Raw genomic sequence first — 15018 nt, 5'->3', positions numbered from 1 at the left:
GCACTGCTCCCACGCCAGATTGACAGGCATCAGTTTCCACGACAAACTGTTGAGAAAAATCAGGGAGAGCGAGGACCGGAGCCTGCACAAGTGCCCGTTTCAGCGCCTGAAAGGCTTCTTCCGTGACTGGTGTCCATTGGTACACCTCTCCTTTGCGTAACACTTGAGTGAGGGGTTTACTGATGAGACCATAGTGCTTGATGAACTTGCGGTAATAGCCCGTCAACCCTAAGAATCCCCGGAGCTCCTTCAGGTTTTTGGGTCTAGGCCAATCCTTGACGGCTGTGATTTTGGAGCTATCCGTGGCCACGCCGTTAATGCCAATGACGTGTCCAAGATACTCCAGGTTTTGCTTGGCGAAAGAACACTTGGAGCGTTTCAAGGTGAGTTGCTGGTCGCGAAGAACTTGGAACACTTCTGTCAACTGCTTGGCATGCTGCTCCACAGTTGTGGTGTAGACAAGAATATCGTCCATGAACACCAAGACTCCTTTGCGTAGCACCTTCTCGAAACCGAGTTCATCACACTCTGGAATGTTGCTGGAGCGTTGGTGAGGCCGAAAGGCATGACCAAGAACTCGTACAAGCCCTGATGAGTGCGGAAAGCCGTCTTGTACTCGTCACCCTCTGCCACTCGGAGCTGATGGTACCCTGATGATAGGTCGAGTTTGGTGAACCAACGAGCTCCTGCCAGCTCGTCAAGCAACTCGTCCACCACGGGTATGGGGTGCTTATGCTTGATGGTGATGGAGTTAAGTTGCCGATAGTCAATGCAAAATCTCCATGTTCCATCTTTTTTACGGACCAACAGAACCGGAGAGGCAAAGGGGCTGGAGCTATGCCATATGATACCTTGCTGCAGCATGAGGTGTATTTGGCGCTCAATTTCATTCTTCTGATGAGGCGCATACCCGTATGGTCGCACATTAACTGGTTGAGCTCCTGGTACAAGCGGAATGCGGTGATCGTGCTGACGACGAGGAGGTAGCCCGGCAGCGGGCACAAAGAGGTCTGCAAAAGCTGTGAACACAGGAGCTATCAATGGGTGCTCCCCTTCGTCTGTTGCAGTCTCCAAAGTATGCAGACTGCCCTGTTGGTGTACTGGTCGCACTTCAACACATTCAGCAATTGCACCCCGACGCAACAGGCCTTGGAGCTGACGGGCAGTGATTTGATGGCCTGGCGTGTGCTCCTCCTGAATGCCTTGCAAGGTAATGCGCTGCCCGCGATGCTGGAAACGCATGCGGCGATTGCGCCAGTGCACCCACATTGGACTGAATTCCTCGAGCCAATCTGCTCCCAGAATAATATCATAGCAGCCCAATGGTAAGATCTTCATGTCCTGCTGGAAGGTATGCCCCTGGGTGCGCCATGTCAGGTTAGGCAGCATCTTGTCGCTGACCATGGTGTCGCCATTGGCGATGACGAACTGGGACGGCTCACAAGGTTGAGGCGAGACGTGGAGTTTGTCGACAAGACGAGTGTCGATGAAGGAGGCACCACTGCCCGAGTCGACGAGGATAAGAACTTCGTGTTCGTCCACGTGCCCGTGGAGACGAATGGTGCGGCGCCGTGCTGGAGTAGAGCCCGCGATCGCCGCGATGTCGACGCACATGAGTTCGTCGCCCGAACTGGCTTCGCCATCGGACCACGGGTCCGGGTGCGGTGGTAGTGCATCCAGGCAATTCCTCCGGAATATGCAGAGGCACTTGAGTGGGACACTTGTGGGTGCGGTTCCACTTCTCACCGCAAGTGAAACATTCTCCTCTCGACTTGCGGAAGGCGCGGAGTGCCTCCAGCTTGGCATCCCAGCGTGGTGCTTCCGGCTTCTTCTGTTCATCCCCACGGCTTGAATACTTGGCCTTGTCCGTATTATGGAAGGTACGGTGATTGGTGCGCGAGGACGACGACGAGTGGTGTTGTTGTTGCCGAACATTTTCCTGCTCCGTTTCCTGCAATTGGGCCAAGAGACTCGCAGTATCGACGTCTTCAGGTAAATGCAACAGAACAGCGGCGCGTAATTCATCAGCTAAGCCTGCGATGAAACGCTCCACAAAGAAGACCTCACTAGTGCTAGGGTCATGCAGGAGGATTTGGTGTTTCAATTGATTGAATTTTTCTGTGTATACCTCTACATTTCCTAACTGCCTAATGGTAAGGATCTGGCGCATGAACAAATTAAATTTGTTTTTGCCCCAATAAGACTCTACAGCTTTGTATAAGTCGTTCCAGTGGATGATATATTGTTTAGATTGCACTGTTTTGAGCCACAGCGTTGCGTTCCCCACAAAATTTAGCATGGCAAATTTTACTTTCATCATGTCAGAGATGCCGTAGATCTCAAAATACATCTCACAGTTATCCTTCCAAATAGTGGGATCGGTGCCATCGAACTTGGGGAAATCCATCTTAGGAGTAGAAGTATAGCGAGTGTGATTCCTAGGTCGATCATATGAATCCTCTTCATGGTATGCATGTATGCAGGATGTGGATCAGTGACGATGATCGTACCATTGTCCGGGGGAAATCGGCGAGACCCGGAGGCCTCGTGATTGTACCCCCGTGTCGAAATGTCGTTGCCGTGCCCATCGGGCCGTCGCGCTGCCGCCGCGCCCTGCAGCGGTGTAGTAGGCAGCTGCACGGGCGTTGGAGGTTGTGGTGGCGGCCGCGACTCGATGACGCCCAGCCTCGCAGCGGCATCCTCCGCGTGAAGCTTGAGCGTGGTGGTCGCCGCCGAGAGATCGGCGACCGAGGCGTCCATGGACTTCATCCACGACGCCAAGCCGGCGAACTGCTCGGCGAGGGAGTCCAGCTTGGCGTTGGTGGCTTCCGCCGCGGCAGCGAGGCTCTCCGACATCCTTCGCTCCGCCACCGTGGGTCTCTTCGGCGCCAGGGTGTACCCAACTCTCCTCGATCAACCGTCGCCGGCCCGGTAGCAGCAGATCGAGATCTGATACCACCGGATTCGCTTCGGAATTAGGATCGGAGAAAAAATTTGGGGGTGGTGGTTGGTGGCTCTGATACCAGGTGTTATGATCTCACTTAGGGTTCTTACAAAACTCCTACAGTTCGATGCAAATCCTGAGTTACAGATCCTGATGGATCGGAGGGACGAACCCTCGGGGAACATTCATCCAATCAGTTCGTCTGGAGGCGGCGCTCTTTGTGGAGATAAGTAGCCGACGCCATCATCTCTTCCTTCGCCATCTTGGGTTGGGCCTTGGTCTTGTCATGGGCCTTGGGCTGGGTCGTGACATAGTGGCTCACAATACAGCAACACCAGAGGTAGAAAGGTAGACCAAGTTTCAGTGCGTTGATTTAAAGTTTTAAACCGCTGCAGCATAGCACAAGTTTCCTTAAAATGCCTTCATCCCCAAAGTCGAATTAAGATCTGCACGAGACAGTAAAGACACTTCATGACCGTCAGCAATTAATTGTACTTATATTAAAATGCACTAGTGCAAGCAAGGTTTCTCATAAGTCGAAGCAGGATGTTTCAGTATTCAAAAGGCAAGCAGGGGGAATACCGATTATCCTTGCTTCACTCACTTGATCATTCGTTCGACAAGCAAAAGCAAAAGAATAGCACTGTACAACCGTGACCACTGGCGAAAAGCACCTTCTGGCTTGCAGTCCTCAACAACACTGAGCATTCAATTGTTTTCAATATATAATGAGATGCCAGTTTCACTGTTAGCAAGTGTACTTAAGTAAATTAGTAATTATAACTTACAGTCTGACGGATCCATATATAACAAATCCTTTATCCACAGTATCCTTTAGTTGCTTCATACTCTGACGTAACTGATCGACCTGCATACCACCAACATAGTTCACATAGTATTGTAAGCTAGCTGTAAGTGAGGCACCTCAAACGTTTAAACATCATTATTGCCAGAAACTTGATTATGGCATGTAGTTTCGGGATTTCTGATAAAAGTTCATTCTTTTCTCATACAAAGGGGTTAAATTTGCACAACAATAATGCAGATGGAGAAAATCCTTCAAACAGAATGGACTTCGAATGGTATTAAACATGTTGTGAAAATATTAAAGTGGTTGCAAGAACAAATTTCCACAAGAAAAATCCTTCATGTGTATTTTCATCTGATAAAGGTACCATGACAATACTGGAATCAAGAACGACGAACATTACCCTTACACTGTGTTTGGTTGCACAGAATTGGGGCTTGGAATCGGAATTAGAATTTGCTATGCCTAGTTTGGATGTTTGGGTGGGCCTTGGAACTGAGGCTTGGAAACTCAGCGCCATTCCGAGCCCACCTCCCGCGTGTGTCCGCTCCGCCTGGTGAGATTCCGAGGGAGCGAGCTCGGAAACGCCCGCGTACTGCTTCGTCGTGAGAGAGCGAGTCTTCTTCTCTCGGGAGCTCTGCCTCGCATGTCTTCCTCACCCCTTCCCGGCAGCTCTGATAAGCTCGTCCCCTCCCTCGTCTTCCTCACCCCTTCCCCGCCCTCCTCTCCCCATCCACATCGTCCTGCCATGCTTTCTCTTCCCGTTCGGTTCCTCTCGATGGAGCTGATGAGCTACACTCACCTTTACAGCGGAACAAGCTGACGTGACTGCAGTACTCTCTCTGACTTGATTCACAAGGTGCGGATTAGATCTGGAAGGGTGTGAACTCAACCCTGGACAGCTACATGATGAAGGTCAGGTCCCGTGGCGACAAGGAGTGCAGTCCAGTATATCAGCTCATGTGTCAGATTGGATCTGCATTGTCAAAGGCCACACCCTGACATGTGTTCAATTTAGCAGCTCATCATATAGCTGTATCACCATTCTGTAGGCATTGATGTGTGAAAAGATAGGCTGAGCATCAGCAATAGATTGGAAGTATCAAAAAAGTATTTTTAGTTCTTTTCACTCACCAAAATGTAGGACGTACAGAATTATCATGTTCTAGATTCTGATATGTTTCATAATTCTACATCACTGGACTACTACACCAAGAATGAGCAGAGTAGCAGACCCTGCAACCTCATCCAACTTTGCAGGTTTGAGAGAGAAATCCAGCTATATTTATGACATTTGAAGTTGTTCATGCGTGTTGTAGTTTCCACCTTATTCCGTTTATTTTAATGTTATTATGTGTGAAAATTATATAAACATTTTAATATTTACACACTATTTTTCATATGTGTACAAAAGTTTATATTGTCTAAACTTAACGGAACATTCAATTCCACTGCGTGTACATCCAAGAATTCGAATTGAGTGCCACCCTTTTATTCTAACAACAAATACCATGCACACCCAAACAACAGAATTGAACTGAAGACCATTTCCTTTCCACCTTGGTTTTGGTATTCCATTTAATTCAATTCCAAGGCCCAATTCTGTGCATCCAAACACAGCGTTAAGAAAATGGTTGTGGAAATTGACAAATGAAATGGCACATGGTAAAAACTAATAAGAAGAAAACACTCCTCTCAGGGGAGAAGTTGTCATTAAAGCTCAAGATACCTTCTTCACTTGGGGAAAAGAAAAAGGTTAAAGAAACCAGGTATAGGGAGGACAAATTGTTGTATCATCAACCCAGTCAAACATATCCTAGGTTGTTCAAACAATAGAGACCCATCAGGGTTTCTGTGGCCACTGTCAAACATGTGGGAAGACATAAAACTTGATTGTTCAAACATCACTCTCACAAACACGAAGGATGCTACAATCAGATGAGTAGATAGATCATAACTTTCCACATATATTCTTCAAGAAAATAAATGTACCTCTAAAAAATAAAAATTCCATGTGGCCCACTAGTGAACAATGAAACCTAAGAAGAAATTATAAGTGGAAAAGGCTGACATGGAGGTAAAACCTGCCAGATCTGTGATAGTGTAGAAACTGTGGGTCATTTGTTCTTGTCCAGTGTCCACTAGCTAATTTTTCCTTTGAAAGTGGTAAAAAATGTGCTTACAATCTAATATAAAATGCAAGTAATATTCAACATTTGTTTGGTGGTTTGGCTAGAAGCTATAATGAGAGACAACCAATGAATGATATGAACTGCAGCAATACCTTGGCCCAATGGAAAATTCATAAAAGAGCATGTTCAAAATAACATACCAGATAATCCAGTTTATTAAGGGTCTCTTTGGTACAAAAGATTCCTAAAGGAATTTTGTAGAATTCCAATCCATAGGATTTTTATAAAGTAATTAGACCTCTTGGAAAAATTCCCATGTACTCCGTACCTATGACAAATATGACACGTAGTCAAACTCAATAGAAATTTCCCTCGTTTTTTCCTATAGTGCAACCATAAAACTTATGTTAACGATTCATGCATTTTTTATTCTTCTAGGATTCTATGTGTCATTGACATTATATTCCTGTGCTTCTCGTATTCATGCTTTTTTTAAATCCTGCAAACCAAAGAGGCCATAAGCTTCAACCTATTAACTTGAAACCACGGATAGGATTTAACTTATGACAACAAGCATTTGGCCCAATGGATAATTGGGAAAGCCGGTTAACACATCTGGGTAGTCCATAGAATAGCTCAAGATGCAACAGGTCCGGTTCGGCCCACTGACCTGCTGGACCGGACCTGGATTCTGTTACCATTACGGTAAGGGGCCATCCCGCAAAAAATAAGTCATTATGAACCTCACCCGTTCGACCCTAAGGTCTAACCGGACCTCTCTTCTTGTCTCTACAGCGGGCAGACGGTCGTTGCTGCCGCTCTGCCAGCAGGAACAGCCAAACCGCCGGCAGCCCCCCCTGTCAGCTCCTTCATCCCCCTTTTCCGCTATTCTCCAAGTCATCCCCATCGCCGGTGCAGGGCAACTTGCTGGCCGTCGGATCGCTGCGGGAGGCACTCGCAGCCGGGGAGCGCCCAAGGATTACGAGTCGAAAAGTCAAGCCAAGTCGTTGGGGTACCGACTCATAGACTAATCGTGACTAGTCTAGACTAGTGCTCGACTAGTCGCATGTACTCTGACAGTAGCTAGTACAAAATACTATCGTATGTAGCAACCAAATAGGGGATTTAGTATTCCTCCGATTCATATTAATTGACTCAACTTTACTTACATACGGATGTATCTAGTTAACAAACACATCTAGATACATCCGTATCTAGGTAAAGTTGAGTCAATTAATTTGAATCGGAGGGAGTAACTAAAAATCAACATAAGTTCAACACAAGTTATGTAACATAATAATACTATAACCTAGACAGTTATCCACCGGTACCTCTGGACAGTTGTTCATGCCCAAATTGAGTTGATCGAGTTGAATTACCACGACTAGTCTAGACTAGTCCATGACTAGTCGCTCGACTGCTCGACTCTATGAACTAGTCGAGTCGAGAAAGCTAGTCGACAGTCAAGTTAGGACTCATAGACTAGTCACAAGACTAGTCGTTAGACTCATAATCCATGGGAGCGCCCCGAGCTCACGGAGCATGCCGTCCCCTCCTCCAGTAGCAGCTCTCCCATCTGCCGGGCTAACCACCCTCGGACTCTCCTCTCCCATCTACCATCATTGAAGCCCAGGTCCTGTATGCCATTCTTGGTTGTCGGTTCAGATTATTGCCTGTAATGGATCTGTTTGCTGACTACATCTTGGTCATCAGTTATTGCAGCGATGGCCGATAAAACAGTAAGTGTTTGGTTCATGGATTAGATTTGGTTCCTCTGTTTCAAGCCAAGATAGCTGCTGTCCTTACACATTAATATATGTCTAGAGACGACTCAGTAAGTTGCAAACTCATCCAGCCAGATTAGCTAAACTATTTCAGACGCGCGTAGAGGAGAATGCATGGTGTCACGTAGAAAGGAACTGTGTTTGGTTTTGTATTGTTTCCGGCTCTCTCGTGGATGAATCTTAGAAAGTAGCATCGCAAGAATGTGACACGGATGAGTTGCTGCTTGATGAATGGTGAGACTGATAAAATGGACTTAACTGCGGTGCTTAACCGATGTCATCGTAGTTGTCACATTAAAGTCCTCATATGATTGATCTACAGTACATCCTGATATGTGGACTGGCTTGTCTGTTTTGACTAATTTGCCTTGTCTTTCAGGATGCTTAATTGGTTGTTCAGGGAAGTGTTTACTGTCAACTATTTCCTAGGTGAGCTCATCTTGTCACATGGATCTGTAATATTTGTTACTCCAGCTTCCAGCATCGTTCAACTATAGTACTCCCTCTATTCACTTTTTGTGAGACATTTTGTGAGGATGGGATGAGATTTTGTCTTTGGATGAAAAAATTGGCTCCTTTTTTGCTTCCCGTTCTTGCAAATAAGAGAAAATAATTTAATTATGTTTGTTGCCCAACTGCACCGCTAGATATTTGCCAATAGGAAATGAAATTAGCCTTGCCTGTTGTAGCCACAATAATTTACCCCATAGCTTAGTGGAAATTATGTATACTTCCTCTATCTGTGTAATAGCTTTATTTCACCACTATTGAATTACTTGCTTTTCAGATATGAGAAATGCATCTGCTAATCAGAACATTTCAAGGAAGCAAAACTCAGTACTACATTGGTAAAAAGGATTAGCACTGATAATATTCCACCAATAGTGTACTCCCCGCTAAGTCCATTTATCTAATTTAAGGACTATTAATATTCTAGTTTGGTGTATGAAGCCACTGTTTGTACTTAGCTGCAAGTAAGTAAGCCACTGTTTCTATGGAGTAGTAAAATTGTTCTCTCCATGCTATGTTTTAGATGTCTGCAGTACCTTTTGACATCAACTTGTACTGAGATCAACTGTGTTAGTTCTCAGGATAGTATGAGTTTGTAGTTCAAAAGAATGATAAGCTGGAGGAGCAGATGGCTTATTTTCTTGCACTACTCTTTGCCTACTTGCACTAGTCACTAAAACTTGTCTACTTGCACTACTCTTGGAGTCTTTGTTCAAATCAAGATACTTCATTGAATGGAAGTTTTAGTTCTTCTCAATTCAGTATGTAGTTTATGCAATGCAATTCCAGATTATACATGCACCTTGATCTTCAGGTGGACTGCAATTGAGGTCAAACTGTGATGTGGGTGCACTAACCCGTGACAGTATGCATATAACTCTTTGCACCGTCATGGATATCAGCAGTTGGAAAAGGGTATTTCAAGAGAATAATCCTCAATACTTTATGGAACAACAGATACTGAACTGGAATATGAATTTCATGCCCTACTATCGTTTTTTGAGTTTTCCAATAGAAAATAAATAATCGAAATTTGGGACAGCAATACCAAGAAGACCACATTTACAACCAAGAGTGGAGCCTCACCTGGGCGGGGGAAGGAGTAGTGGCTTGGACGCCGGGCAGAGGAGGTCCGCCGAGGTGGCGGCGCGGCAAGGTCGGGAACGCGAGACCTCGGCGAACGGTGGCTCCCCACTCTCCTCCGAAGGCGGGGGCTGCCACCGAAGGGGCACGGCGGAAGGAAGCCCCCTGTGGTCCTCTCGTTGAGACCGCCGAGAGAGCGCGGCGGGTGGCCGGCGAGCGCAGCAGAGACGACATGGTAGGCCTAGGGTTCTAGTTTTCTTTTTTTTCTTTCTTTCCTCTGGAAAGGGTTAGTATCTGATTTTCGATCCAAGGTTGGTGCACTTGGACACTGCCCAACGGGCCGGGCTTTGGCGTGCCGGCCCGCAGCACGCGAAAAAAGCCCGCAACGGGCCCAGCTCGGCCCGTGAAAAAAGCACTGAAAAGTACCATCTTGTCATTCATACATATTGATTCAGGATTTTAGCTCTGAAAGTTGGAAATAATTTGATTACTTTTTGTTTACAATTATGTTCCTTACATTGAAAACTCTATTAAGAAAATCACTTAATCACTTCCTCTAAATGATTCACCTAAAAACACTGTACCAAAAAAAGAGAGTACCGAACAACATCTTAGAGGAAGGAGTGAATAGCATAAAACCATCACTTTGATGGTGAAATTTACCGTATACCACCGTTTGCGAGACAAAAAAACCACCACGGTTGACATAGGCCCCCGTTTTATCGGGTTCCACGATGAAGCTAAATATCTGAGAGGTAAAGTTTTATTACACCCAATGCTTCAGGTGTTTCTTTCTTGTGTTGTGTCCTCATCCATTCTTTCTCCTAGAGGCATTGAGTATTGTTGAGGAGCGCGCCAACGATTTGGAGAAAAAGCTTAAAGCCAGCGAGAAAGCTCGCAAAAAGGCTGAAAAAGAAGCTGCTGATGTCGAAGATCTTCGACAGAGACTTCAAGGCACCAAAGATGCCTTGAGCGACAAGGAAGCCAAGCTCGTCCAACGGGAAAACGACATAATTGCGCGCTTCGAGACGCAATCCTCCAGATTTTCAAGTAATACTACCTCTCCCTTTGTCCTTTTACTTGCGTTGTGTTGGTGTTATGTCTATATTGATAAAATCTTTCCTTTCTTCAGCAGGGAAGATTGGTGAGCACTATACCAGGAACCAAGATTTGGATGAAGATCGTCTCCTGGATAGTCTCACCGTCCTCGAGTTGAAGTGCTCCCTGGCGCGCGAGTGCTTGACGTCTGCGCAGACTGCGTTTGGCGCATCTTCCCTCACTTTTTCCCAAAGACCCGAGAGGTTTGACCAACTCGTCAAGCACTTCCTTGGAAAAGATGATCCAGCCTTGGTGCATCGCCAAGCAAGCCTGAAGATTGGAGTCGAAGGACTTGCTCTTGTGGAGGCCAATGGCCAAAAGGTCGACAGGGCTAAAGTTGCTGCTGTCAGGGGCTTGAACAACGAGAAGTGGAAGGTTCTGGTGAAGGATGCCAAACTCTTCACGAAGAAACTCGTCGCCATCCTTGATCCAAGGTCTTCATCCTCCGCCAGTACTACCCACACGGAGGTCAAGTAGACGAACTTGTACTCCTTTTCTTGTGTAGATATTTTCGCTTTTTGCTGCTCCCGACCATTTGTGTAAGTGCCTTATGAGCCGTAATTAGGAAAAACTCCTTTATGTAATGTAGTATGGCCATGAATGGAAAATTTGCCTTGCCGAATGATTGATTTCGATAATTTTTTGCTTTCCAGTTGATTTTTGGCAATTATATCGGGGTTGGATAATCCGACACATCCCCTACTGCCTCGCACTCTACAAAAATACCTGAAAGTGCTTCCTTGGATATTTCGTCGTAACCTGACTCGATCAAAAAGGAGGTAGCCGATTTGCGACAGCAGCTTGAGTCGATGAAGAAGCAAACCATGACGGCTTTGGAGCAATAGCGGAAATCCTCGGATCATGAACAAATTGCTCTTCGTCGGGCGCAAGAATCTCTTGAACTGAAAGAAGCTGCGCCTTCCAACACTGCTCGATCTGCTCAAGGCGAAAATTATATGCTCGACCTCATGACTGATGCAAGCAAAGATATGGCTGGTGCGTTATTTCTATCTTATCTCTTTCGCATTGTTCTTCTGTGTTTATAAATGTGCTATATTGATTTTTTTCTTTATCTCTCACAGGTGCATTTCTGGATACTGCTGCTGAGGAACATAGGGTAAATTTGCGGGTTGATAGCCTTCTTCGTCTTGCGAGAGCCAATGATATTGATTTTTGGGCGGACGAGACTCGTTGTCGTCGTATTGTCCAGTTTCAGGATCGTGCCACCCAGACTCAAGAATTTCTTGATTTCTGCAACAGTACCTTGGCCATGGTATATAATGCCATGTTTCCTCGCAAACCTCAACCCGAGAATTTTACTCAACTTTTGGACAAGTTTAAATATGTGCGCAATATCCACGACTTCGTGAAGTCTTAGATGGTGGATGGTCCCAAATTTGCTTTGATCTGGCTGAAGATTTGCCACTCGAAGTTGGATCTTGATAAGGTTGTCGATGGTTTTCTTCTCAAGATGTCGAAGATGAAGGTGAATATTGATCGGCACAATGCGGTCGTGTCACCTGTCGTCGAGAAGATGATTGATGAACTCCTCAAGGTGGACACCTCGATCTTTCTTCAAAGAATACCGATACGATGATTCGACGCAACGGATGCGTGCTTCAAGAAAAAATATAGATAGGTTGATATATGAATTATTTATATTGGTTTGAGCCAAGACGCAATGTTGTGTATATGTACTTGTCATATATCTTGTTTTAAATGTCGGGTCCTTGTGAGGACAATTTTTTTGTGTGCTATATTATCATGTCTTGTTGTAAAATGTTGCGAGAAATCTAAGGAGTCAAAGCAGATTCTTCTGGTTGTATTGTAATTTTCATCTTAGCCCCCGAGTGTCTGGGGTAACATAAGAATACTATTTTTTCGCGAGGTTTTTGTGAAACCAAAGCGGGTATATTGCCAAGTGTGTCCAAATCGACTATGTTGTAAATTTGCGGGTTCGAACCCCCGAGCGTTGCTTGTAAATAAGAGAAGAACATTTGTCATCACTATTTTTTTTATTTCAACCATGCTATATTGCAGCGTCACAAGCCCGCCTCATTAAAAACCTTTCAGCCCCATGATACGTCTCCGACGTATCGATAATTTCTTATGTTCCATGCCACATTATAGATGATATCTTAATGTTTTATGCACATTATATGTCATTATTATGCGTTTTCCGGAACTAACCTATTGACGAGATGCCGAAGGGCCAGTTCCTGTTTTCTGCTGTTTTTGGTTTCAGAAATCCTAGTAAGGAATATTCTCGGAATCGGACGAAATCAACACCAAAGATCTTAGAATCTCCGGGAGCTTCCAGAACACCCGGGAACTGCCAGAGAGGGGCCACAGGGGGCCCACACATGGTGGCGGCGCGGCCCAGGAGGGGGGGGCGTCGCCCTAGTGTCTGGTGGCCCCAGACCCCCTCTGACCTTGCCCTTCCGCCTATTTAAAGCCTCCGTCGCGAAAACCCTGACACGTTCGACGAAACCAGAGAAAACCTTCCAGAACCGCCGCCATCGCGAAGGCAAGATCTGGGGACAGGAGTCTCTGTTCCGGCACGCCGCCGGGACGGGGAAGTGCCCCCGGAAGGCTTCTCCATTGACACCACCGCCATCTTCATCAACGCTGTTGTCTCCCATGAGGAGGGAGTAGTTCTCCATCGAGGCTCGGGGACTGTACCGGTAGCTATGTGGTTCATCTCTCTCCTATGTGCTTCAATACAATAATCTCATGAGCTGCCTTACATGATTGAGATTCATATGATGATGCTTGTAATCTAGATGTCATTGTGCTAGTCAAGTGGATTTTACTTATGTGATCTCCGGAGACTCCTTGTCCCACGTGTGTAAAGGTGACAAGTGTGTGCACCGTGTGGGTCTCTTAGGCTATATTTCACATAATACTTATTCACTGTTATGAATGGCATAGTGAAGTGCTTATTTATATCTCTTTATAATTGCAATGTGTTTTGTATCACAATATATCTGTGTGCTACTCTAGTGATGTTATTAAAATAGTTTATTCCTCCTGCACGGTGTAATCACTACAAGAAAAGTTGCCATGGCCGACGAAGTTGAAGTCGCGCCGTGGTTGCTGGTGTACCATGGCCGACGATTTTGGGTCCCTCCGTGGTGCATGTCAAAACTTTTTTTCTCGTTTTTGAGGCCACCTAGCCCGACGAAAGCGGCCAAAACGTCGCGTATGGTGGCCCGGGACGTGGTGCATCTCGAAATCTCGGGTTCGCCGGCCGAGTCAATGCAAATCCGCACCGCCGAGGGATGCAGGGCCCAGATGGCAGCCTCTCTGGCATTGTTTTTTTTCTCTATCGCGCCATCTCGTTCAACGTTCTCCGATCGAGCCGTTTACGATGCAGGATCATGGGTCCCGCATGTCATCCTCTATGAACCAAAATTCTTTCTATTCTTGGATTTTTTTACCCCCGATTTACGGCTACTTCCTTTTTCTTTTGATCCCTTGCCGCCTTGGAAACGTTGAGACCGCTGCTTGCTAAATGGGACCCGCATGTCATCCTCTATGTGCAATCAACTTTCTTTTCTTGGAGTTTTTTTGGCACCTCAAATTTGGTCACTTGCCTTTTTCTTTCGATCCCTGCCGCCTCTCAAACGGTGATACCGCTGTCGCTAAATGGGACCCGCATGTCATCCTCTATGCACTATAAAACTTTCTTTTCTTGAATTATTTTTGGCACCTCATATTTGGTCACTTACCTTTTTCTTTCGATCCCCGCCGCCTCTCAAACGGTGATACCGCTGCTGCTAAATGGGACCCGCATGTCATCCTCTATGTACTATAAAACTTTCTTTTCTTGGAGTTTTTTTTGGCACCTCATATTTGCTCACTTGCCTTTTTCTTTCGATCCCCTGCCGCCTCTCAAACGGTGATAACGCTGCTGCTAAATGGGACCCGCATGTCATCCTCTATGTACTATAAAACTTTCTTTTCTTGGAGTTTTTTTTGGCACCTCAAATTTGGTCACTTGCCTTTTTCTTTCGATCCCCTGCCGCCTCTCAAACGGTGATACCGCTGTCTGCTAAATGGGACCCGCATGTCATCCTCTATGTACTATAAAACTTTCTTTTCTTGGAGTTTTTTTGGCACCTCAAATTTGGTCACTTGCCTTTTTCTTTCGATCCCCTGCCGCCTCTCAAACGGTGATACCGCTCGTTGCTAAATGGGACCCGCATGTCATCCTCTATGTACTATAAAACTTTCTTTTCTTGAATTATTTTTGGCACCTCATATTTGGTCACTTACCTTTTTCTTTCGATCTCATGCCACGTTTGAAACGTTGAGGAACCTCCCGGCTCATGGGACCCGCATGTCATCCTCTATGTACTATAAAAGTTCATTTTCTTGGTTTTTTTTTCACCCTCCGATTTTTGGCAATTTCTTTTTTCTTTTGATCCCCCGCCGCCTCTCAAACGGTGATACCGCTGCTTGCTAAATGGGACCCGCATGTCATCCTCTATGTACTATAAAACTTTCTTTTCTTGAATTATTTTTGGCTCCCGATATTTGGTCACTTGCCTTTTTCTTTCGATCTCATGCCACGTTTGAAACGTTGAGGAACCCGTCGGCTCATGGGACCCGCATGTCATCCTCTATGTCCATCAACTTTCTTTTCTTGGATTTTTT

At 45.7% G+C, this 15018-nt stretch overlaps 1 protein-coding gene across 2 annotated transcripts; it reads right to left on the bottom strand.

Moving 5' to 3' along the window:
- Positions 1-3188: 3188 nt before the first annotated feature.
- LOC124686454 lies at positions 3189-9505 on the bottom strand. 2 transcript variants are annotated; one of them, XM_047220398.1, is made up of 4 exons: positions 9265-9505; positions 3733-3812; positions 3549-3644; positions 3189-3390 (listed from the first exon to the last, which is right to left on the bottom strand). In XM_047220398.1, the coding sequence occupies exons 1-4, from the start codon at positions 9493-9495 to the stop codon at positions 3384-3386; spliced, it is 414 nt and encodes a 137-aa protein (XP_047076354.1). In that variant the 5' UTR covers positions 9496-9505; the 3' UTR covers positions 3189-3383. The 2 variants fall into 2 exon arrangements, with proteins under 2 accessions (XP_047076354.1, XP_047076355.1); XM_047220399.1 differs by having other exon boundaries at positions 3226-3390; positions 3527-3644.
- Positions 9506-15018: the final 5513 nt, after the last annotated feature.

Source organism: Lolium rigidum, chromosome 2 (genome assembly GCF_022539505.1).
Source record: "Lolium rigidum isolate FL_2022 chromosome 2, APGP_CSIRO_Lrig_0.1, whole genome shotgun sequence".
NCBI lineage: Eukaryota > Viridiplantae > Streptophyta > Magnoliopsida > Poales > Poaceae > Lolium > Lolium rigidum.
Note: the sequence above shows the minus strand (reverse complement) of the source record. Positions and strands in the feature narration are given on the sequence as shown.